The sequence below is a fragment of the Sinocyclocheilus rhinocerous genome, unplaced genomic scaffold (genome assembly GCF_001515625.1).
Source record: "Sinocyclocheilus rhinocerous isolate Xijiao unplaced genomic scaffold, SAMN03320098_v1.1 scaffold550, whole genome shotgun sequence".
NCBI classification, from domain to species: Eukaryota; Metazoa; Chordata; class Actinopteri; order Cypriniformes; family Cyprinidae; genus Sinocyclocheilus; species Sinocyclocheilus rhinocerous.
In genome coordinates, this window is record NW_015667382.1 from 56,612 (window position 1) to 80,956 (window position 24,345).

A 24,345-nucleotide genomic window follows, 5' to 3' on the forward strand; every position below is an offset into this window, starting at 1 on the left:
GTGGCGTGTGGTCTTCCGAAAGGAAGCGAGGTCATGAACGAGAATGAACAAGCGCGTTCTATGATGTAAATCGCGGTGGCGGTAATTACATTGTAATTTGCAATACGTCTGCAATCATTTCTGTCAGACATTTTTTAAATGCCTTTAAAAGAAATAAGATAAGAAATTATGTTGAAACATTATTTATTCATTTATTTATTTGCTTGCTTGTTTGATTAATATATCTAATTTATCTAGCTTTTCAAAAAAAAATCTGATTATATTTTTTCAAAGATGACAAAATCAGATTTATAAACATTAAACAAAACTTACAATGCTCGGCACATAAAAAAAAAAAAAACTTAAATGTTATATTTAACTAAGGCCAAATCATGACTTAATCAAATCCATGCTGTGATAGGATTCCTTAATTCCAAATATGAAGATTGTACAAAATTTGTTCTGCTCCCATCATGAATTACCACAATTTCTATGACGATTGTACTTGTATGGACAGTCACAATTGTCCATAGGCTACCAGTTATCAGATGCTTTTGCAGACATTTTGAATGTTTAATTAGGTGTCACCTGGAAAAAGGTTGGGAACCATTGTTCTAAAAGACCACGGTGAAAGAAATACACAACTTAGCACCAGTATCACAGGTCAGATTTTGTTCATATATTGTCATCTTCAATTTTCTGCACTTTCTTTAACTATTTTGTCATCTTCAATTTTCTGCACTTTCTTCAACTTTCTACAATTCTTTTAAAGTAAATTAATTTTATTTAGTATTCACACCTTCACAACAAATGTAAAATGTTTTTTTAAAGTTAATCCTAAAATTCTTAGCTATTTTGTTTTGAACATAGTTTTATATAATACCTTCTGTTTGACATGGTACTTACTTCACAATCATCAATGTTTTGTTGTCTCCCAGTAAATTCAAGTACAAAGATCAAAAGCACATGACCTAAAAGCGTAACAGATGGAGGACCTGTAGACCTTTACTGCAGTGCTACTGATGGCTACCCAGCTTTTTTTTATCCACTGGTTTGGTCATTCTGGAGCTAATTTGACTATTCATTCAGACCTTAGAAAAATTAACAAGGACATTAACGTTTTAACTGATTTTCAAATCTGTTGACTTGGGCCTGGTGCCATTTAGTTGCACATAATTGCCATTCAAGGTGATGCAAAATGAACAAAGAACTTTGCCTGTTTGGTCCAGTTTCTTTGCCAGATCCAATTAGAGGATATTTAAAACAAGTTAACACAGTTTCCACAGACTAATTCAGATTGACAGTCCACTACCCCAGGATTTCACTCAGCCAGTTTCACGACTGTCTGATGTAGCATTACACAATAAAAGCCCTCCAAAAACTCATATATGACCAGTTTTGTCTTTGATTTTGGATAGCTCTAAAAAGGAAACTCCGTTTCCACAGACCAGTTTAAATTCAGATTAATAATCCACTACCCAGGGTGTCACTCAACCAATTTCAGGACTGTCTGATGTAGCATTACATAATAAAGCCCTCCAAAAACTCATATATAACTAGTTTTGTCTTTGATTTTGCATTACTTAATAAAAGCCCTCCAAAAACTCATAATCTACCCATTTTGCCTGTGATTTTAGATGGCTCTAAAAAGTAAACTCCCTGTTTCCACAGAGCAATTTCAATTCATACTGACAGTCCACTACCCCAGGGTACCACTGGGCCATGAAAATTGGTGAGCAGATTTTGCAAAGCTGGCCACGCCCCGGAGATCCAGGTTTGAATAGGCCAGCATAGCATCTGCACACTTGTTCTGTTTTTCGGAGCCGAATGCAGCGTCTCTCTGTGAGAAGCGTCACTCATTCACGTTTCGATTTCCTTGTCGTTGGATCTACGGCACAGGCAGCAGTCTCTCCCTTCTCATACACAGATAACTGTTGTGAGAGTACCCCTGGGTGCTTCAACTGTATAACTAAAAAACAGTATTGTACTGTATTTTTACAGTACGTTGTAATTTTGTTTCTACTGTATTTTGCTATTGTGTAATGTGTGTGTGTGTGTGTGTGTGTAGTTGGAATAGTACAGTACATACATATAGTTAGTAAAATTGTGATACAATACTTCAGAATAACATTACAAATCAAAAGGCAATCCAAACATATTTACAAAAGTATTTTTTATTAAAACATTTCAAAATATTTTAGTACTGTGTTTGCTACCCAGAGTACAGTGCATCAACAATTTACAGTCATGAAAGCATTTTAAATGTGCAAGAATATAAATGAAACAAACACATGCATCTTGAGGGCTGGATTGGGAATCACTGTCCTAAGAGAGAACTTGATTTATCTTAAAACTATCTTAAAAATGAGCAAAAATAACAAGAAGTGTTTCACAACCTTCGCCCCTAAATGTAGGGCATGTGGGTGGTGGCAAACAGGCCACTGACCCTCTCTGTGAAGTCCTCCATTTAAACATAATTTTGGACTGAATGAAGCTGTTGACATGCAGGGTCGATGGCCATCACTCTGCACCACCGTCCTGATCTTCTGCTCACTCGCTGTCTGCCAGTACATTTCTTCCCATCATTGGTAAAACTGAAACACAATCATGAAACACACACACAAAGACAAAACCTGTTATCCACATCACCAATAAAGATGAACAGACAGCATGAGGAAAACAGTGAATGAAAATTCCGTAGCATAGATGAAAAATAAATACATAAATAAATGAATACAGTTTAATTCAAAAGTTTACATACACCTTGCAGAATCTGCAAAATGTTAATTATTTGAACATAATAAGAGGGATCATACAAAATGCATGTTGTTGTTTATTTAGATACTGACCTGAATAAGATATTTCACATAAAAGATGTTTACATATAGTCCACAAGAGAAAATAATAGTTGAATGAAAGTTCAAACGCTCACTGATGCTCCAGAAGGAAAAACGATGATTACGAGCCGGGGGTGAAAACTTTTTGAATTTGAAGATCAGGGTAAATTTAACTTATGTTGTCTTCTGGGAAACATGTAAGTATCTTCTGTAGCTTCTGAAGGGCAGTACTAAATGAAAAAAAATATGATATTTAGGCAAAATAAGAAAAATGTACACATCTCCATTCTGTTCAAAAGTTTTCACCCCCAGCCTCTTAATGGATGGTTTTTCCTTCTGGAGCATCAGTGAGCGTTTGAACCTTCTGTAATAGTTACATATGAGTACCTCAGTTGTCCTCAGTGTGAAAAGATGGATCTCAAAATCATACAGTCATTGTTGGAAAGGGTTCAAATACACAAAAGCAGCTGTGGATCATTCAGGCAACAACACACTATTAAGAATCAATAAGTGCATGTAAACTTTTGAATGGGGTCATTTTTATAAATTCAACAATTATTTTCTCTTGTGGACTATGTAAACATCTTTTATGTGAAATATCTTATTCAGGTCAGTACTAAATAAACAATAACATGCATTTTGTATGATCCCTCTTATTTTGATAAAATAATTAAAATTTTTGCAGATTCTGCAATGTGTATGTAAACTTTTGACTTCAACTGTAAATAAAAATGTAATTAATTTATATAATACTTACAAAAAACTGCCTTGTGACAGCAGTGCCCTTCCCCGGGTGCAGAGACAAGTGGACCACACTGTAGAGCTGCAAAAAATCAAGTAAATTTGATTCAATAATGTGTTAGCCTACTTGTTGACAATGTATGGGCTAAAATCACATAGTCTGTGTTGCCTATAACGTTACATGTGTATTTCATACACTCCAACAATACATCAAAGGTATTAAAAAAAAATCCTATTATGCTTGACATTGCTGAAGATTTTGGCATGCATTTTACTTGTTTTTGTTGTCTGATAGATCATTAGTAACTGATAAAAGTAATTGACCACTAATCATATTTTTATTATCATAATCATTTTTATCAATCACCATCCCACATAGCAAACGGACTTGGCCCAAATGTGGCCTCATAATGGCACTGCTGGCCTGTTGCCGGCACTGGCATGCATCATGTCAGCCGACTATGGGCCATGCGTGGCAATGATGGCACTGCATGCATGACGGCAGACTACATTTGGGCCGATTGTGGATGGGAGGTGTGTGGCCCAGATCAGTGTAGCGATTATGGGCCATACTTTATGTACTGGACAATTATAAGTATTTAGACCTGCTACTATATATTCAAGGCAAGATTTTTAATTCTCTCTCTCTCTCTCTGAAACATATGTAATGATTTTAATAATTAATAATAATAATATTGATTGATTTATATATGAGTCAGTGAAAAAAAGCTATGTCCAGATTATAAAAATTAGAAATAATTAATAAATATAGTAGGCACATTTAGTTTTCAGCAATGTTCACAAAATTCAATAATCAATAAAAAATTCCAAAATCCATTTGACCGGAACAAAATATAAATTTTCATAACAAGGTATTTGAGTTTGAATTAGTTTAGGAAGTATTATTAAAGGGGTCATATGATGCTGCTAAAAACATTATTTTGTGTATTTGGTGTAATGAAATGTGTTTATGCAGTTTAAAGTTAAAAAAACATATTATTTTCCACATACTGTACATTATTGTTTCTCCTCTATGCCCCGCCTTTTTGAAACGCGTCGATTTTTACAAAGCTCATCGGTCTGAAAAGCAAGGTGTGCTCTGATTGGCCAGCTATCCAGTGCGTTGTGATTGGCCGAATACCTCAAGCGTGAGACGGAAATGTTACGCCCCTCACATAGATTTGAGACTTTAGTCTTTACAACTTTACAGATCTTCTTTATGCACCAAGAGCTTGTAACACTCCAAAGAGAAAGGAAAAAATGAAATCGCATCATATGACCCCTTTAATTTATTTTTATTTTGTTTTTATAAATGTATAAAAAAAAAAACGAATTCATATCCACGTTTTCCATACTTTTTAGTTTAAGCACCACAAAATCATGTTAAAAACTTGCCCAGAATTCTAAATATATATATTTTTTCTAAATACCAGTTTATTTGAAAATATGTAAAGTTACAACTGGGCGGTCAATTATTGTTTATTTTGGCGCGATCTCTACGGTAACAGCAGCTTTTCTGGTTGGTGGATGAGGTTCACGTGATACAGCGTCGGTTGAAATTTGTTTTCTCCCGCTGAAGGGTGAAGACATCTGTCAAGACAACCACTGTTCAGGTAAGTGAAGTTATCTTGTGTACGACCTAACCTTAGATGTAAATTACATCTAATTTGCATGATGTAATAGATACTGCAGATATGCAACCACATGCCAGATTTGATTCTACATGACTGATGCAAAATGCTAACAAAATAACAAATTGCTTTCTTATTGTTTTATTTATGTGTACAAACAGGGTTTAAAACTTTTTCATTCACCAGCCAAGTTGGTTACTAAATATTTAAGTTATTACAGGCCATTCAGAACGTCTACTAGCTAAAACAAAAATATCAGAAATATCCCGATTATCAAAGTCACAGATTAGATTTAGATATAATTAAATCTGATTATACAACCATTGAATCACTAGGTTCCGAAACAACAGGCCGAGCTGTACTTCACTTCCTGAGGACAGTCCTAAATAGGATCACTTTCTCCGTCACACATACAAACATTCTGATGTGTTAATTTGATTTAAGTAATTGTTTTAATTTGCTCTCTGTTTGTTGAGAGTAAAATTACATTATAATTTGTTTAAATTTCAGTGCTAGATTCATTCAGATTAATTTAGTTATAATTGAAACATTTTGTACATTGTTGGCAGTTCAGGCAACTAAATATATATAACTGTCATATATTTTTTTGGCTTGTGCATTATTGTTAAATAAACTAATTTTGAGAATTTAATATTTTTGTGACTCATTTGTTCACATGGTTTGGGTAAGTTTAGGCTGGGTTATGGCTCAGTTTTGGGGTTTCTGGTTAAAGGGTGGTGTTGATATGGTTAACTTATGGCTGAGAATTGGTACCAATAATAAAACCTGTTTTGGCCCAGTTCAGGGCCAGTTAAGGGTGATTAACTGGCTGAGATTCGGGCCGGTTATGGCCCATGTGTGGCCCTTGTCTTTAATCCAGTTCTGGGCCACTTCAGGGCCGTCATTCTTTGCGGTATGTGGGCCGAGGGAAAAGTGATTGTGTGGCCCGGAGCTGGGCCAGAAAACATTTGCTATGTGGGATGCTATAGACCTGGACTCCCACCTAAATAGTTAATAACCTGGCTGGCACCAATATCTCTGACCCCAAACCACCCATTTACATCGCAAGTGGAACTGTATTTCTCAACCATGTCTAAGTAAGTGATTTACCATGTCTAAGTAATTAAAGATGTCCAGTAGTTATTGACCGTGACCGCGACCGCTGCCGTCAGTTGTGAAGCGGACTGCAAATATAGCCTAAGTTATATATTTTTGCGCACCAATGCATGTCTAAAAAGTGCTCGTTTTTGTCAGTGACAGGCTCGAATCAACATTATAAAAGGGATTCCTAGAGAGATAGATAATTGTTTTATCGTAATATCCCTTTTTTTAAACTCAAACGGCCTTTATCAATCTCCTCAAACCCAGCAAACTCCATTGACAAACATGGTAATTTTACCTTGCTTCGTTCAAACTTGACAGAAACAAAATAAAACACCAAAACGGTCTGAGTTTGTCTTTCCGCAGTTCCAACTATCATCGACACTAGTTTTGGTCGAAATAAACCCTAAGCTAATTCACTAGATGTGAAAATGTCGGGAGAGCAGCGGATGAAAGAGCGCATAACTTAACTCACGGAGTTTCGACTACAGCTTTGAGGGAGGAGATTATAACGTTCGCTGGCTAAACTTGCGGCTTCATACCACACTAAAAATAATGTAAGCTAGAATAAAAACATATAACAATAAAATTAACTTACCGAACATGCATAAATCCTCTGTTCTGCTTCTCTCTCCGGTCAGCTGCAGATTTGTTGTCTGTGATGTGACGTCAGGTGGTGCGCTATTTACAGTAATCCTGTATTATTGCCAGGTGTATTACAGTCAGGCTACAGCAAGGTTACAGCAACACTAAAATATACTGTAAAATATTCCCGCCAAGTCAAAATTACCCAGAATGCAATATAAATGACAGTATTTTACTGTAATTAATAAATGTGGTATTGTGCTGTAGGTTTTTACAGTAGTGTGCTGCTAAATCTACAGCGATTTCTAACAGTGCACCTGCAGTTGGAATTGTTGCTCAGACCACAGTTATCAGATGCTTTTTCAAAAACATCAAAGATATTCACATACTTGGAGTTTATTTAACAAAAGCTGAACAGAGCAAGCCATTTTTTAGTCAAGACAATTCAGAAAGATCAGGAGATCCACGCTTTAGTCTTGACAACTTAGCAGTCTGACACAATGTTTTCTGATGAGGGCAAATATCTGTACCTTGTTGTAACGGACAGTGGTGTTTATTTAGTCATTTATTAGATGCTTTTATCCAAAGCGACTTACAAATGAGGACAACAGAAGCAATCAATTGTAGTATTAAAACAACTAAAAACAGATCCAAAACTAAAAGCTAAAACTTTATAAATACTACCTATACACATTTTAAAATAAAGAGATTAAATAAAAATGACAAATGCATACAACAAAATTTCAAAACTTAACATTTAAATGAAAAACAAAAAATAAAGCTAAAAACAATTCAAAATATTAAAGAACAAAAGGTATAAGAGTATAATAATGATTCTAACATAACACTAAGCCAAACACCAAAAAAATAACTACATATGTGTCTTTTGTGTGGCTCCCTTACCTGACACAGAAGTACAAAATGTGTAGGGTTTCCCCAGGACCAGGATTATGAACCACTGCACTATATGATCGAAATTTTCAGTTTTTGATATATATATATATATATATATATTTAGTCTTGAGCCTCCACTAGCAGAAGATGAAAGGAAGAAAGGAAGATCAAAGGAAGCTGATGCTCATTTGCAGTGTTATACCAGCACTGAAGTTAATGTTTCTGAAGGAGGTCCTGACAAAACCTAGCACTGACAGGAAAAGATACCACATATATGTTTTCTATCAAAGGTGACATTTACCTTTGCACAGCAAAATTCTGTGACTGAAATACAGTCATCGTTGAGTTGCACTGCTGTGTCTGAAATGACTCCTGATTGGCCATGAATAAACCTTATTATTGCAAAGAGTAATATGAGAGTAGTTTCTTAATGCTGTGCATCTATGGAAGGGAAGCACTAAAGAATCTAGCACACACTTTGGAAGTGGCATCTTCTGGACTGGTATCTTCTTGGACAGGATGCTGTCCATCATAGACAATACCTTAAGTCAGATAAAATTAGTTTGAAAATTTCTGACATGTTGTCCAAAACCAAGATGCTTGGTTTAGCAGCGATTATACTTGTCACTTTAGTAAAACTAGTCAGACTGTTACACTCTGAAATTGACATTCCACATAAATGTACTTTAGGAACACTTACAGAAAAATCACATGAACTTCACATGTGCAAAAACATTAAAGTCACATATAAAATATGCGAAACACGTGAAGCTTGTGGGTTTGTAACATTTTCATGGTGTAAATGTGTAAAACACTCTGAAATTGACATTCCACATAAATGTACTTTAGGAACACATTTTAATGAACGAATCACATGAACTTCACATGTGCAAAAACATTAAAGTCACATATAAAATATGCGAAACACGTGAAGCTTGTGGGTTTGTAACATTTTCATGGTGTAAATGTGTAAAACCCATGTGATCGCATTTCCACATTTGATCACCTATTGTCCACATTTGTTCACATGGTTATTTGATCACATGATTTTTACACATTTCCACCATCAAAATGTTCCAAAACAATGTTTCTCAAGTGTTTCGTGTATTCCACATATTTTGCATGTGATTTTAACATGTGATTGCACATGTAAAGTTTGTGTGAATTTTCTGTAAGAGAAATGCTTATAACTTGGCAGAGAGAGACAGAGCTAAACTTCTATTTATTGAATTCAAAATAGAAATATAAACAAGACAATGTAAATGCTCTCAACATTGGAAGGATAACTTTATAGCAGCCAGCATGACTGAACATGTTTTCACATATATTGGCCCATACAGAAATTTTTAACAATATAGGCTTTCTTATAAATTAATGCAAAATTAAGAAACTTTAACAAGGTATCCTGTCAAATTAACAACACAGGTGAAGGTGAGACAATCTTCCTCTGAGGTTGCAATAACCCTTCACTGTAAAAATGTGTAAAAAAGAGAGTGTACATTATATCAAATCTAAAAAAAAACAAAAAAAAACATTCAAGAATACTGCTGGTGGCTCACAGTTTTAGAGCTGGTAGCGATTGCTTTTCTTATTGCATCAAGTCAATATCCAGTGCAGATTCATGATGCTGACTTCACAAGAGAACACCAAAACTGAACATTCTGTGCTAAACTCAAACTCTGAACACAACAACATGCAAATGCATGAACACGAGCGCTTCCATAATTCTCCGCAGTACTATTACATGGGGTTTCCACTTCTTTCTCCCATGAAGTACTCTTTAGACCTGCTGCAAACACTGAACGCTTGAAATCCTAATGCTAACAAGGAACATCATTCTCTTCTCAGTGCACCTCAGTCAACTACTTCACTGTAGTAGTACTTAGTAGTACTTGTAGTGTAGTAGTCCAGCCACTGGCCCTGAACTCCAAGATCTCCAGGAGCAAGAGCCTTGTCAGGAGAAAACCATCCCGTAGCAAGTAAAAAAGCTGGTTCATGCGCTGGGAGTTTGTTTGCTCCAGCTGCTCGCCGACACGATGGAGCTGTACAACCAGGCAGTCCACCTGTAAGAAACACAAAGGAAATTCTTGTATTTAGTTGTTGACATGAATGCAAAATACTGGAATTTGTTAAAATGGTCTTTTACTGCATCCGAAATCATTAACTGTCTGAGTAGGTGCTACAATCGACAATCCGGACATTTGCATATGGATGTCAATGAGTAATTGTTAATTGATTAATCACCTTTAATAATGTAATTGATTAGGCTTATCTATTGTTGATTCATCAATTTCAGCACAAAACCAAGATGTTAAAGTAAAACAAGACAATACGAACTTTATTTTGTCATTATTTCCAGTGATGTTACTCTGCCTCTCTATTCCTAGAGTTTTAAATGGGGTCATGAACTGAGAAACCAAAAGTCCCTTGATCTTTTGACATATAAGAGGTCATTGTACTATACAAATATCATGTAAGTTTCAGAACTCAAAACTAAAACCAGCTTATATTGAAGGCTGTCTGCCAAAACGACAGCTTTTGGAATACCCTACTTTATGATGTAATAGTGTGGATAACCACCGCCTCCGCAGAAGATCATCAACGCCTGCTTTCACATCACTGCCTGTTTAGCCAAGTTGTGGAAAAACAGTCTTTTCATTGCCTTCCTTCTGATCCCCACATTAGGAAAGAGTGAATGAACTTTATTTTTAATGAAGATCCAGAAGAACTTGTAAGTCAGTAAGAACTTGGTCCTTTGTTCACTTCATTTTACTGTGGATTCATTTACAAACAAAGCACAATTCGATGCTGGGTTTTCAAAAAGATTGAAACTAAAAGACATGCTATGCCGACTGTTATGTTGCAACAAAAGTGTGAGTGACTGTTTTCATTATGTGGTCACAGTAGCTTTGTCTCTTCTTACAGATTGTTGACCTAAATCACATCTGCGTCCATCTATGAGGAATGTACGCTATCAAACATTCAATCATAGCAGTGTGCCTTTACTTCTGAGTCTACAATCCGCCACGCCTATTCAAACAGAGCGTTCCGACGAGGGTGGTTAAAAACAGGACAGAAAATAGCTTATTATAAATTATGATGTTTTTTTATGTAAAAATCTTAATAACATTATAAGTGGACCTCAGAGAACAGTACAAAATAAAAAACAAAGGCAGTTCATGACACCTTTAAAAATCTGTTCAAATTTTACCAGTTGTTTAGTTTATTCCAACCTTAAGCATCTTGATATTTCAGCTCATGTTCAGAGAAGCAGGATAAATATTTACCTCACAATGTGTACCATTGGGATTGTTGCTACTACGTGGATATATTTGGAATTCTCCACAAGCATTTATACAGTATTCATATAAACGATTAGTTGATCATCAATGGTAATGAAAATCGATTATTAATATTCCTGAGAATTTCCATCCATAATTTTGCGTGCTGGCATTTTCAAGTGGCCCAGTGTCAGTCATGTGATTTATGAGCCCTCTCTCATTGTCTCATGGGATTTCAAAGCATCTATTGGATGCACACTTCAGAATCTCGGCAGAAATCATCTGGGTATTTTTCACCTACAGTTCTATGAATACTGTAAATTTAGATTTAGTCTTCATTTCGCATGTATTACACTAAATTATTAGTTTGCCCTCTGACATTCTTATAACATGTAGCATAAAATCTATAAAGCATTCAACAATATAAATTTGAAACAAGGTTAAGGTTCCAATGCAGCCAGCAGACATTCAAAAATTCTTCCCAAAGTGAAATTTACCTCCAATTATTGGTGTTGAAATACATCTTACCTCTTCCTCATTCATCAAGGCATCTGGCTGAGCCAACCTATAGAGGCAGTCATATACTGGATCCACAAGGGCCACAAGAGGAGCATTGTTCACCTAAAAATAAAACATCATATAAGCAAGTCTAAAACCTTGTGGAGGAAATAAATAAATTAATAAATTAATAAATAAATAATAAATAATTAAAAATCTTACTAGCGAGTGAGATCTTTTACCTTGATGTAATCAAATATGCCGCAGATAAATGTGACCAAACCGCACCGAGCGGTTTCGAGTCTCCTCTCTGGCAGTGAACTCTTGCTGTAGATGTGTCAACAGATTTCGCCTGAATACACTGGGTGCAGCTTTCTGAGCTTCTGCCTGTTTAGAAAAAGATTATTCACCATGTAATAATAATAAAAAAGTTTCAATAGAGGTTCATTTCATACTGTGTGTTATTGTAGACGACAGCAGCAACAACAACAAAGATGTAGGTTCATGAAAACCTATGTTTTTGACTAGGTCACAAATGAGCAACATAAGAAAGACTTACCTGAACTACAGCATAACACAAGCGGCCCAGCATCTTTACAGAATGAGATGTCTTTCAATGACTGGACTACAACTGCGTTAGACAGCTTCTCCAAATCAACTGACTTGGGATCTGTGAAGAAGTGGTGTAAAACAAGTCATTTGTTATTTTTAAGTGCTTAGCCTGCAGAACGAAGCTAATGGCATGCTACTTCAAAATCCTGCCAATGCATTTTAATGAACGATCAGAGGATGTCAGGTAAAGTTTACATGCATACCGGCAATCGCTTTTTGAAACATTGTCTGAGTTACAACATCAAGAGCCGTCCAAGCTGAATCCATGCTGCTCGGAATTAGAAATAATATAAGGTAATCAGGACAGGCACAGACAAGCGATAAACAAATTTATTTATTTAACAAATAAATAAATATAAAATCACGTGCACTGCATGACAACAAAACAGAACATGACAAGGTTCGCTCGTATGCATTGGTCATTTTTCTGATTTTTGGCAGTTTTCAACTGAGCACAAATTCTAGCTTCGTTGAAAGAACGAGTTTATGTCAAAACATTACAAACTGACACGTTTCTAATATCACACTATCACTTCAAACGATGCACGGGGAATCCTCGCGCTTGTTTGATTCGTTTCCTGGTGGCGTGGGATTGACCAGTGCGCATACGCTTTTGGCCGAATTCCGTTATTTTGGTGGATTTCAGCACTGACATGCACCACCATGGCTTGTATTATCTTACCATAATGCTCTTGAAATGAACTAATTTGTATTCGAGTATTATTTAATATTTGCACAATTTCTGTAAACTCTCAATATTACTGGTTATCTGTATGCAGTACTTAAAAAAAAAAAAACGTTATTTTGCAAGCTGTCACTAGGGGGCGACAAAGTAACAAGTAAGAACGTAGAGGTTGTTGGTGGAACCAACCGAGACAAGAGAAAAAGTGTCTGTCGGAATTGTCATAACGTTATAGTAATGGAATTGAACATTTTATGCTACTGTGTGTTTATATGATTTACATGTTGCTCACAAAAACTTATTTTATGTGGACAGAGTTGTTGTCAGTGAAAGATTTAACTGAGAGTCCTGTAGTAGGTATAGCGTCTCTTTTTTTGTCAACCCAAAAATAACTAGTAGAGGTATCGGACACTCACTCAAAAAAAATAAAAATAAAAAATAAAAATAAAATAAAATAAAAGCAGTCACACTACTATTTTATTGTTTTCCTCTGAATTCTGCGTATATTGTAATACTATATATTTTTTTTTTGATCTGAGATACCGGACATGTAGAAATAATGTCATGTAAACTACACAGGACATAATCACTGTGAAACACACACAGGACATAATCACTGTGAAACACACACACACACATGAACACTTAAGGGGGGTAAATGTTATTAAATGTATTTCACTCATAATCTACATTGTGCAGGTGTACATAAACTCCAGCATTATGAAACTGCACTATTCAGACAGCAAACGGATGCCATGTATATTTCTATTGTTGAGGTTTACTGCAGCTGATGAAATGGTTTAGTATCAACATAAAACAATTCCATTATGACACAGATGTATATACACATCTCATTTCTAAGTGTACAAGCAACACAACTCATCATACATCAAACATTTAAAAAAATTTATTGAATTTGAATAAAAATGACCTTGACAAGTAGAAAGAAACTGAATGGCTACAAGTCTTTGATGTATATTAGCTTTCCACTTTTAAGATAAAAAAATAATTCAGCATTCAAAAGTGGCTTACAGATGCATACACTTGATTGTTTTCTTTTAGTAAACCAGGGCCACATAAAGAAAAATTCAAACTCAAAAACAGAAACAAAAATAAACATCCTCAAATGACATCATGAACAGTATACAGCCCTCAGCTTCAAAAAGAGACATCTAATGCCCCCGTAGAGTGTGGTAAGGAACTTTAATGACATTACAACTTTCATGACATTACAACAAAATGCATACGCCACGCCTATTCAAACAGAGCGTTCCGACGAGGGTGGTTAAAAACAGGACAGAAAATAGCTTATTATAAATTATGATGTTTTTTGATGTAAAAATCTTAATAACATTATAAGTGGACCTCAGAGAACAGTACAAAATAAAAAACAAAGGCAGTTCATGACACCTTTAAAAATCTGTTCAAATTTTACCAGTTGTTTAGTTTATTCCAACCTTAAGCATCTTGATATTTCAGCTCATGTTCAGAGAAGCAGGATAAATATTTACCTCACAATGTGTACCATTGGGATTGTTGCTACTACGTGGATATATTTGGAATTCTCCACAAGCATTTATACAGTATTCATATAAACGATTAGTTGATCATCAATGGTAATGAAAATCGATTATTAATATTCCTGAGAATTTCCATCCATAATTTTGCGTGCTGGCATTTTCAAGTGGCCCAGTGTCAGTCATGTGATTTATGAGCCCTCTCTCATTGTCTCATGGGATTTCAAAGCATCTATTGGATGCACACTTCAGAATCTCGGCAGAAATCATCTGGGTATTTTTCACCTACAGTTCTATGAATACTGTAAATTTAGATTTAGTCTTCATTTCGCATGTATTACACTAAATTATTAGTTTGCCCTCTGACATTCTTATAACATGTAGCATAAAATCTATAAAGCATTCAACAATATAAATTTGAAACAAGGTTAAGGTTCCAATGCAGCCAGCAGACATTCAAAAATTCTTCCCAAAGTGAAATTTACCTCCAATTATTGGTGTTGAAATACATCTTACCTCTTCCTCATTCATCAAGGCATCTGGCTGAGCCAACCTATAGAGGCAGTCATATACTGGATCCACAAGGGCCACAAGAGGAGCATTGTTCACCTAAAAATAAAACATCATATAAGCAAGTCTAAAACCTTGTGGAGGAAATAAATAAATTAATAAATTAATAAATAAATAATAAATAATTAAAAATCTTACTAGCGAGTGAGATCTTTTACCTTGATGTAATCAAATATGCCGCAGATAAATGTGACCAAACCGCACCGAGCGGTTTCGAGTCTCCTCTCTGGCAGTGAACTCTTGCTGTAGATGTGTCAACAGATTTCGCCTGAATACACTGGGTGCAGCTTTCTGAGCTTCTGCCTGTTTAGAAAAAGATTATTCACCATGTAATAATAATAAAAAAGTTTCAATAGAGGTTCATTTCATACTGTGTGTTATTGTAGACGACAGCAGCAACAACAACAAAGATGTAGGTTCATGAAAACCTATGTTTTTGACTAGGTCACAAATGAGCAACATAAGAAAGACTTACCTGAACTACAGCATAACACAAGCGGCCCAGCATCTTTACAGAATGAGATGTCTTTCAATGACTGGACTACAACTGCGTTAGACAGCTTCTCCAAATCAACTGACTTGGGATCTGTGAAGAAGTGGTGTAAAACAAGTCATTTGTTATTTTTAAGTGCTTAGCCTGCAGAACGAAGCTAATGGCATGCTACTTCAAAATCCTGCCAATGCATTTTAATGAACGATCAGAGAATGTCAGGTAAAGTTTACATGCATACCGGCAATCGCTTTTTGAAACATTGTCTGAGTTACAACATCAAGAGCCGTCCAAGCTGAATCCATGCTGCTCGGAATTAGAAATAATATAAGGTAATCAGGACAGGCACAGACAAGCGATAAACAAATTTATTTATTTAACAAATAAATAAATATAAAATCACGTGCACTGCATGACAACAAAACAGAACATGACAAGGTTCGCTCGTATGCATTGGTAATTTTTCTGATTTTTGGCAGTTTTCAACTGAGCACAAATTCTAGCTTCGTTGAAAGAACGAGTTTATGTCAAAACATTACAAACTGACACGTTTCTAATATCACACTATCACTTCAAACGATGCACGGGGAATCCTCGCGCTTGTTTGATTCGTTTCCTGGTGGCGTGGGATTGACCAGTGCGCATACGCTTTTGGCCGAATTCCGTTATTTTGGTGGATTTCAGCACTGACATGCACCACCATGGCTTGTATTATCTTACCATAATGCTCTTGAAATGAACTAATTTGTATTCGAGTATTATTTAATATTTGCACAATTTCTGTAAACTCTCAATATTACTGGTTATCTGTATGCAGTACTTAAAAAAAAAAAAACGTTATTTTGCAAGCTGTCACTAGGGGGCGACAAAGTAACAAGTAAGAACGTAGAGGTTGTTGGTGGAACCAACCGAGACAAGAGAAAAAGTGTCTGTCGGAATTGTCATAACGTTATAGTAATGGAATTGAACATTTTATGCTACTGTGTGTTTATATGATTTACATGTTGCTCACAAAAACTTATTTTATGTGGACAGAGTTGTTGTCAGTGAAAGATTTAACTGAGAGTCCTGTAGTAGGTATAGCGTCTCTTTTTTTGTCAACCCAAAAATAACTAGTAGAGGTATCGGACACTCACTCAAAAAAAATAAAAATAAAAAATAAAAATAAAATAAAATAAAAGCAGTCACACTACTATTTTATTGTTTTCCTCTGAATTCTGCGTATATTGTAATACTATATATTTTTTTTTTGATCTGAGATACCGGACATGTAGAAATAATGTCATGTAAACTACACAGGACATAATCACTGTGAAACACACACAGGACATAATCACTGTGAAACACACACACACACATGAACACTTAAGGGGGGTAAATGTTATTAAATGTATTTCACTCATAATCTACATTGTGCAGGTGTACATAAACTCCAGCATTATGAAACTGCACTATTCAGACAGCAAACGGATGCCATGTATATTTCTATTGTTGAGGTTTACTGCAGCTGATGAAATGGTTTAGTATCAACATAAAACAATTCCATTATGACACAGATGTATATACACATCTCATTTCTAAGTGTACAAGCAACACAACTCATCATACATCAAACATTTAAAAAAATTTATTGAATTTGAATAAAAATGACCTTGACAAGTAGAAAGAAACTGAATGGCTACAAGTCTTTGATGTATATTAGCTTTCCACTTTTAAGATAAAAAAATAATTCAGCATTCAAAAGTGGCTTACAGATGCATACACTTGATTGTTTTCTTTTAGTAAACCAGGGCCACATAAAGAAAAATTCAAACTCAAAAACAGAAACAAAAATAAACATCCTCAAATGACATCATGAACAGTATACAGCCCTCAGCTTCAAAAAGAGACATCTAATGCCCCCGTAGAGTGTGGTAAGGAACTTTAATGACATTACAACTTTCATGACATTACAACAAAATGCATACCATCTGAGCAAGTTCAGCCCTTTGTCAGCACAGTTATATGGCATCATTCTAGATGGCACAAAGTCCAGATCATTGAATTTTGTTCACTACTAAACGTCAGACATTTTTTTTTCCACACAAAAAAAGATCTGTACAAGTGCACTGGGAAGTTTTACTGGAAATATCTTTATTCGGTTTAATTTATTCAGGAATAATATAGAGTAAACAACATACTCTATGAAAATCCCCAATAGAATCACATACCCAGTACCATTTTAAAGGGCTTCATGAAATGCTCCAAATTTGTTACATTTGATCACTGATCTGCTACAGAGGCTTTGGCACCATTACATTATTTTCAAGCTATTTTGATTTAAAGGGACAGTTTACCCAAAAATATCAATTTTGGTATCACCTTCGTGATGTTCCAAACCTGCAACACAAATACCCATATTCTGAACACGTTTTGAATATTTCTTCTACAGAAAAGATTTGTACACATGTGGAACAAATGAGGATGAGTACATAATGTACTCATCAATATGTCCTCTTTTTCCCAGACATGTCCTGGCTGGGATTTCTAAGTTGCCTAAATTATCCAAGTCAAAGGTGTGTTTGGCTTGAAGAGGTGCTGTGTAGACTGCTCTGTGTTTGACATCAAAGTACCGCGAGAGCTATAGAGAGCAGATGCTCAGCATGCTGTCGAATCACTCTCGCGGTACTATGTTGTCACATATATATATATATATATATATAAATATGTATATGTAGATGCCTCATTAGCAACTGTTTCCATGGGCCGCTATACGTAAGCCGTCCGCCATATTGTAATGGTCAACTTGACATCATTCACCATAGTAATCAATGAATATTCGAAGATGCATGCATCCTGCACAGCCGATGGTCTGCGAACCCATAGTATGGTGAATGACGTCAAGTTGACCGTTCCAAGATGGCGGATGCGTCTATGTGCTTGGAGCGGTCGAATGGGGCATCTATACACATCTATGTTCACACACCGATCGGTCCGCACAGCTTAAAGCCAAACACACCTTTTGCCTTTGTTTTCTATTCGTTTCATACTTGCTGAAATTAAACTAATAGCATGTAGGGATTGTACATAATCGACCAATCACGGCATGTGAGAAGGTTGGATCTACAGAGAACGGTCAAACCAATGCACATCTTAGACAATTTAGAAATCCCGGCCAGGACATGTCCAGGAAAAAGAGGATGTACCCTAACATAATGACAGAATTAAAATTTTTGGGCGAACTATCCCTTTAAGACAAAAAGACGACTACATGTAAGTTAATTTGACTATGGTATGGAAATGAAATTATATGGCATGATGAAATTATGCTTGACAATCCCACACCAAATAACATAGTAACACTACTGAACTGAGCTGGATTATGACATCACTTAATTCAATGATGAACTGCCTTTAACTGAAAAATGTGTGTTTACTATTGTCACTTTGCATTATTGACACACTATTTTCCTAATTAATGCTGTACAGTTGCTTTGACACAATCTGTATTGTTAAAAGCGCTATATAAATAAAGGTGACTTGACTTGACTACTTCTGGAAAGATGACAAAAGACGAATACAAAAATTAAGCATGAAACATGCGTGATGCATTTTAACAATACAAATCAAGCATAACATGGTGTTTAAAATAAATCCTGATGCAAAACTGTACCAGTATTGTGATTGTGATATTGTGAATTTCCTTCACATAAAATAACATTTTTCGTTAGTACAGCTGATGTCATATAACATGAAATAAAGTTGCATATAAAGCAAAGCTGATGTGAAACAGTACATGAACGAAATATCAGTCTGGAGCATTCTTCCTCACACAGCCAATAGTGCTTCTTAAAATGTCAACCACTCCAAACAGCACAGTCTTTATTTTACCGGCCAATCGACATCGACGTCACCAATTGAGCCTTTTCTCTCCATCACTCTGTGGTTTCTGTTTCCATGGCAACCCAGCTGGATGTCCACAGGTGCTTTAAGCAAGCAAACATTTTCTCTGCGAGTTACATGTTTTGATTGACAGGTGTGACATAGTTGCGAGGGAACATTCCGGTCTGTCCGTGACAAGCCCCCTTCCACCAATTAGGATCAGAGTTGTCCAGGACCTGGATAAAATCTCCACGCCTGAAACCCAGCTCTCCATCCTCTTGAGGGTCAAAGTCAAACAAAGCTTGAACATATGTAGAATGCTGTGAAACAAAAGTAGACATGTTGAGAATTATGGCAATATTGCCTTGAATGTGGCTTAAAGTCTGGCTGTATACTGTATATACACTGAACAAAATTATAAACGCAACACTTTTGTTTTTGCCCCCATTTTTCATGAGCTGAACTCAAAGATCTAAGACTTTTTCTATGTACACAAAAGGCCTATTTCTCTCAAATATTGTTCACTTACCTTCAGAAAATGTAGTCAATCTGAAGAAGCTAAATATATATTTATTTAAACATTTAAGCTCTTACTCATAAGCTCTTACTCCTTAGAGGATAGAAATCTCAAATGTTGGTTTCAAGTAATTAATAAATTTACTATATAAAAGTTCAACATAAAATATTTTATACTTTCTTCCTAAAAAAGTGGAATGCTGTTCACACTACAATGCGGGGGGAAAAGTGTCACAGTTTTAATTAAGGGTCAGTTTTTACTGAGGAGAAAATCACTTCATAGCAGGGTGACAACTACACACAACAGTTTTAATAAATAAATTAATATAAATTAAATAAATTAGAGTAAAATAAATTTATCTTAAAAAATTGCTTTTTACTACGATTTATATCAAAGTTTTTATATATTTTTTATATAATTCACAATTTTAATTGTTGGATATAGTCTAAAAGGTGGGACAGAAATACGGCATTTGTGCATTTAATGTTTTAAAAATAAAACCAAAGTGTAACACAGTATTTGTGAAATGTTTCAGCACTGATTCAGTCCTACCTTTGGTACCTGTTCAATGTCCCTGAGGAAAATGGGCTGATTCCTGGACACCGAAGTGGACCGATGATAATCCACTAAAGAGTTTAACGAGTTAAATTTGACCACCCACAAGAAGTATTTTCCTGCTCCATCCCGTAAGACTTTGAAGTGCTGGACATCATTCCCAAATCTACAGGAAAGGGGAAAAAACACAGTGTTTAGAAAATTACATAATAGCCGGCTGCATTTATAACACTTGGATATTGAAATTATAGTAAAGAACTCTGCACTGTTCAGTTGATCATGAACCCTAAGGTTTGCAGCTATCTGTGGAGAACTATTTGAATGATTCACACAGTGTTGGCCTAGTTTAGAAACCACACAAAAAGAATTTGCAATAACACATAAATAAAGTGCTGAGAACGGCCATATTTTGTGCTGCATTGCATCAATTATTCATTGACATGCCCCTATTTACAAGAACAGATTCAATTACTGCATCAAAATTTCAAAAGCAGCAGCCTGCATTAGTGTTCATTACTAGAACAGTCACATACAAACTGGCAAAACATTAGAATAGAATAGAATAGAATAGAATGACAAATACATACTTGACAGACAGCGAGAAGTCTCCAGGTGCACTCTCACTCTCTCTAATGAGAAAAGCTCCATCGTGTCTCTGTTTATTTAACATTTCTTCTGCCTTTGCACGGGGAATCTTCCCATAAAACCAGCTGCGTGTTCAGAACAAATCCAAAAGCAGTAGTTTAGATACTTTGTAGAATGCACTGAGTACATTCGAATTTTGAGAATGCAAAGCAGCTATGAGACTGGGAAACTTGTGTAATATAAGTGTCCGTGGGTCTGGTGGATGGACAGTAGTTGAACTTGAGTATTAGAAATACAGAGTGTTTATTAGATTGTATACTAGTATACTGTATATTAGAAAGGTATTTTTTTCTAAAAGAGGTATGGACTCATAACTAAATTGGTACTAAATAGGACGTTACATTGACGTTATGTAACAATAACTCTGCAAAGTTTGGCATACTGAACAAAAAAGAAACAACTAAAGACAGACCTTCAACAGAAAAATTCAACAATGTATTTTTAAATATGGTTTATTGCATTATTTTCCTCCATTTACTAACATTGAGGAAATGCAAGGTACTGTTCACCCAAGCATGACAATTCTGCTATGTTGTTCCAAACCCACTTGGAAGACTTTCATTCAGTATTTTTTATGAAACCTGAGAGATTTCTGGCCCTTCATTGTCCATTACACCAATACAGTGATGTTTTTTTGTTTGAGGCGTTGAAAACAAACCTCACTCGTTCTTGCAGAAGCTCTTGTTTGACAAGTGAGAACAAACCTCACTGTTCAAGCAAGTATGGATGAGCTACTGGAAAAAACTCGATTAAATCTGTTCATTATATAAAATGACTGCCTTTTTAGACGACTTGGATTAAAATGCTTGATTCACACAGATTACTTTAATGATGGATTTATGCATTTTTTGAAGATTCAGTGTTTTTTTTTTTTCATTTGTCTTTTAAAAATGAGCAAAAGTCTTATGGTTTTGGAGTGACAGGAGAGTAATTGACAACAATAAAAATTTTTGGAAATTTTTTTTCTTTTAATATATATATATATAGTTTTTGTTTACATAATATATGTGTGTACCGTGTATATTTATTATGTATATATAAATACACTTGCATGTATATATTTAAGAAAAAATATGTTATGTTTATATATTAAATATATTTATATATGATATAATTTATATGAATATAAATATATACATGTAAATATTTTCAAAATATATGCTGTATGTGTGTCTTTATATATACATAATAAATATATACAGTACACACACATACAGTATATTATGTAAACAAAAACTTTTATTTTGGATGCGATTAATCGTGATTAATCATTTAACAGCACTAATATATATATATATAGTCTTTTTGTAACTAAAAGAGCAAATACTTACGGGTGTGGCTTCATTTCTATGTAATTTTTAGGAATGAATCCTTCTTTTCCATTGAGTTCTGCCTTGTACCAGTTCTGGTCACATTCTTCATTTAAAATCTGATGGGAAAACAAAAGACACTTTAATACTTGACCAGCATGGTGTCACTACACAGTGTCCACACAGTAAACACCACCAATCAGCCCACTTATCTCAGAACACAGAGGACCTAAAGAGGTAATCGTATCACTGGCTGTGGTGTTTAAAACTCAAGGCCTTGCTCTATAAATAGCATACAGGAAATATCCTTCATTTCAACTTTAAGCCACACATAACATCCTGTATACATAAGACTTCTCTGGCACTAATGAGAAATACATTGCGCACAGTCTGTTTAGTGGAATTCCAAAACTGAACCAGATGGATTGCGCAAAAACATGTGGGCAATTAGCATCGGTCCTGATGGCCAGGATTTGATGTCTCTTTCATAACTGAAGTACAATGCTGTACCCACAATGATACCATCTGTGGTAATGATGACCATCCCCATCAAATATGAAATGAAGAAAGGATTACATTACTGCACTGTGTTCCATCTCAGAGGTGAAGGGCCGAAACAGATGAAGTGGACAAATATGAAAAAGCATCACTTTATGTGATTACTTTAGACTCAAAGACACTCTCTCAGTCTTGCTTAAGTCAAGTATGTTATGACACATCCGTCTAAGATAAATGGGAATCCTATCCTATAGCCTGGAACATTCTCAAAACTCTGAAAGATGGTCTCCCCATCCCTTTTCTCTCTGTAAACAACCATTAATCTGCTCTCACTCCCACCGCGCCACGGTGCCTCTTTTCTCTGCCTTCAAGAAAAATAGAGTGACATTATAAACAAGCCAAGATGTCAAATTCCAATTATAAAAAAGTGGGAAAGTAGGTCTTGATAACTTCTGGATGGGAGAAATGAATACAGCTAATCTCAGTTATAAAGACATTAGGCTATATATATATATATATATATATATATATATATATATGTATGTATGTATGAAGAGTCTATTTGCAAAAACCAATAAACGCCACTTTAAAAAAAAAAAATTCTGAATGGATCGAGCGATTTGTGCTGTTTATTTATCTCTTATCGTGGCGGAAGCGCAGCGCTGTGCGGGAGACTGATCCCGCTCTGCTTTAACGCGCGGTTGGCGGATGCAGCGGGTAGCGCCGCTTCACACTTTTGGAGTATTAATATGAGGTCTCCCTCGCTTCGGCGATCGACCCACCGGGAATGTCCCGGTGCTCCCGATGGCCCTGCATATACCTAAACCTACCCGTCTCCACCCCGATCCCTAAACCCACCCATCTCCACCCCTAAACCTACCAATCTCAAGGCTGCTTTCACTTTGAAAAGACCTGCTAGCTGAGAGGAGTTTCGTCAAAGCTAACTAAACGTGATCGAGGATGGATTATTTCGACGAACTTGATGAACCTGTGATATCTTCTTCAGGGCGTAAAGGAAAATAAAAGCTGAAACTTTTTCACGGAACCTTGCAAAAGCAGTGCTTTACAATGGTGAGGGAAAAGCTCTGTGTATTGCGTGTAATCACATCCATACAGTCTATGATCACAACAACAACGTTTGTCAGGCATTTACATTGCCATCTGAAGAGATTACAAAGATTAAACGAGTGTTTTTTTTTAACTCTAAAACATGAAATGTGGAGTTATCTGCTTTTGCCAAAAACGACTGTTGGAGTTATCTGCTCTTGCTATAAAACAGAATTTTCATATGTAAAAAAAAAAAAACCATACTTTCAATTAACTTTAATTCTGTAAATTACCTGTATTTAAGTTATTATTACTTAATCAAAACAACCCAACTGCAGTTTGATTTATCCTATTACTTGGAATGCACAATAAAAAAAACGTGATTTCTGAAAATAAATAAAAATGGAGTTATCGGTTTTTGCAAATGAACTCTTCATATATATATATATATATATATATATACATATGTTTATATTGGTCATAGTTCTATGAAC

General features: G+C 35.4%; 1 protein-coding gene and 1 pseudogene across 2 annotated transcripts in view; both read right to left on the reverse strand.

Annotated features, from left to right (window-relative positions):
• Positions 1–8,985: 8,985 nt before the first annotated feature.
• LOC107733901 (MIF4G domain-containing protein A-like) lies at positions 8,986–15,723 on the reverse strand (annotated as a pseudogene).
• A 3,228-nt stretch (positions 15,724–18,951) lies between these two features.
• LOC107733915 (growth factor receptor-bound protein 2-like) overlaps positions 18,952–24,345 on the reverse strand; it is a 28,025-nt gene continuing 22,631 nt past the window's right edge. For both annotated transcript variants that reach the window (XM_016545769.1, XM_016545768.1), the window contains exons 3-6: positions 22,328–22,425; positions 20,939–21,061; positions 20,349–20,517; positions 18,952–19,599 (exon numbers count right to left, since the gene is read on the reverse strand). In XM_016545769.1, coding sequence (XP_016401255.1) covers positions 19,414–19,599; positions 20,349–20,517; positions 20,939–21,061; positions 22,328–22,425 — 576 coding nt within the window. In that variant the 3' untranslated portion in view covers positions 18,952–19,413. The remainder of the gene's footprint in view (positions 19,600–20,348; positions 20,518–20,938; positions 21,062–22,327; positions 22,426–24,345) is intronic.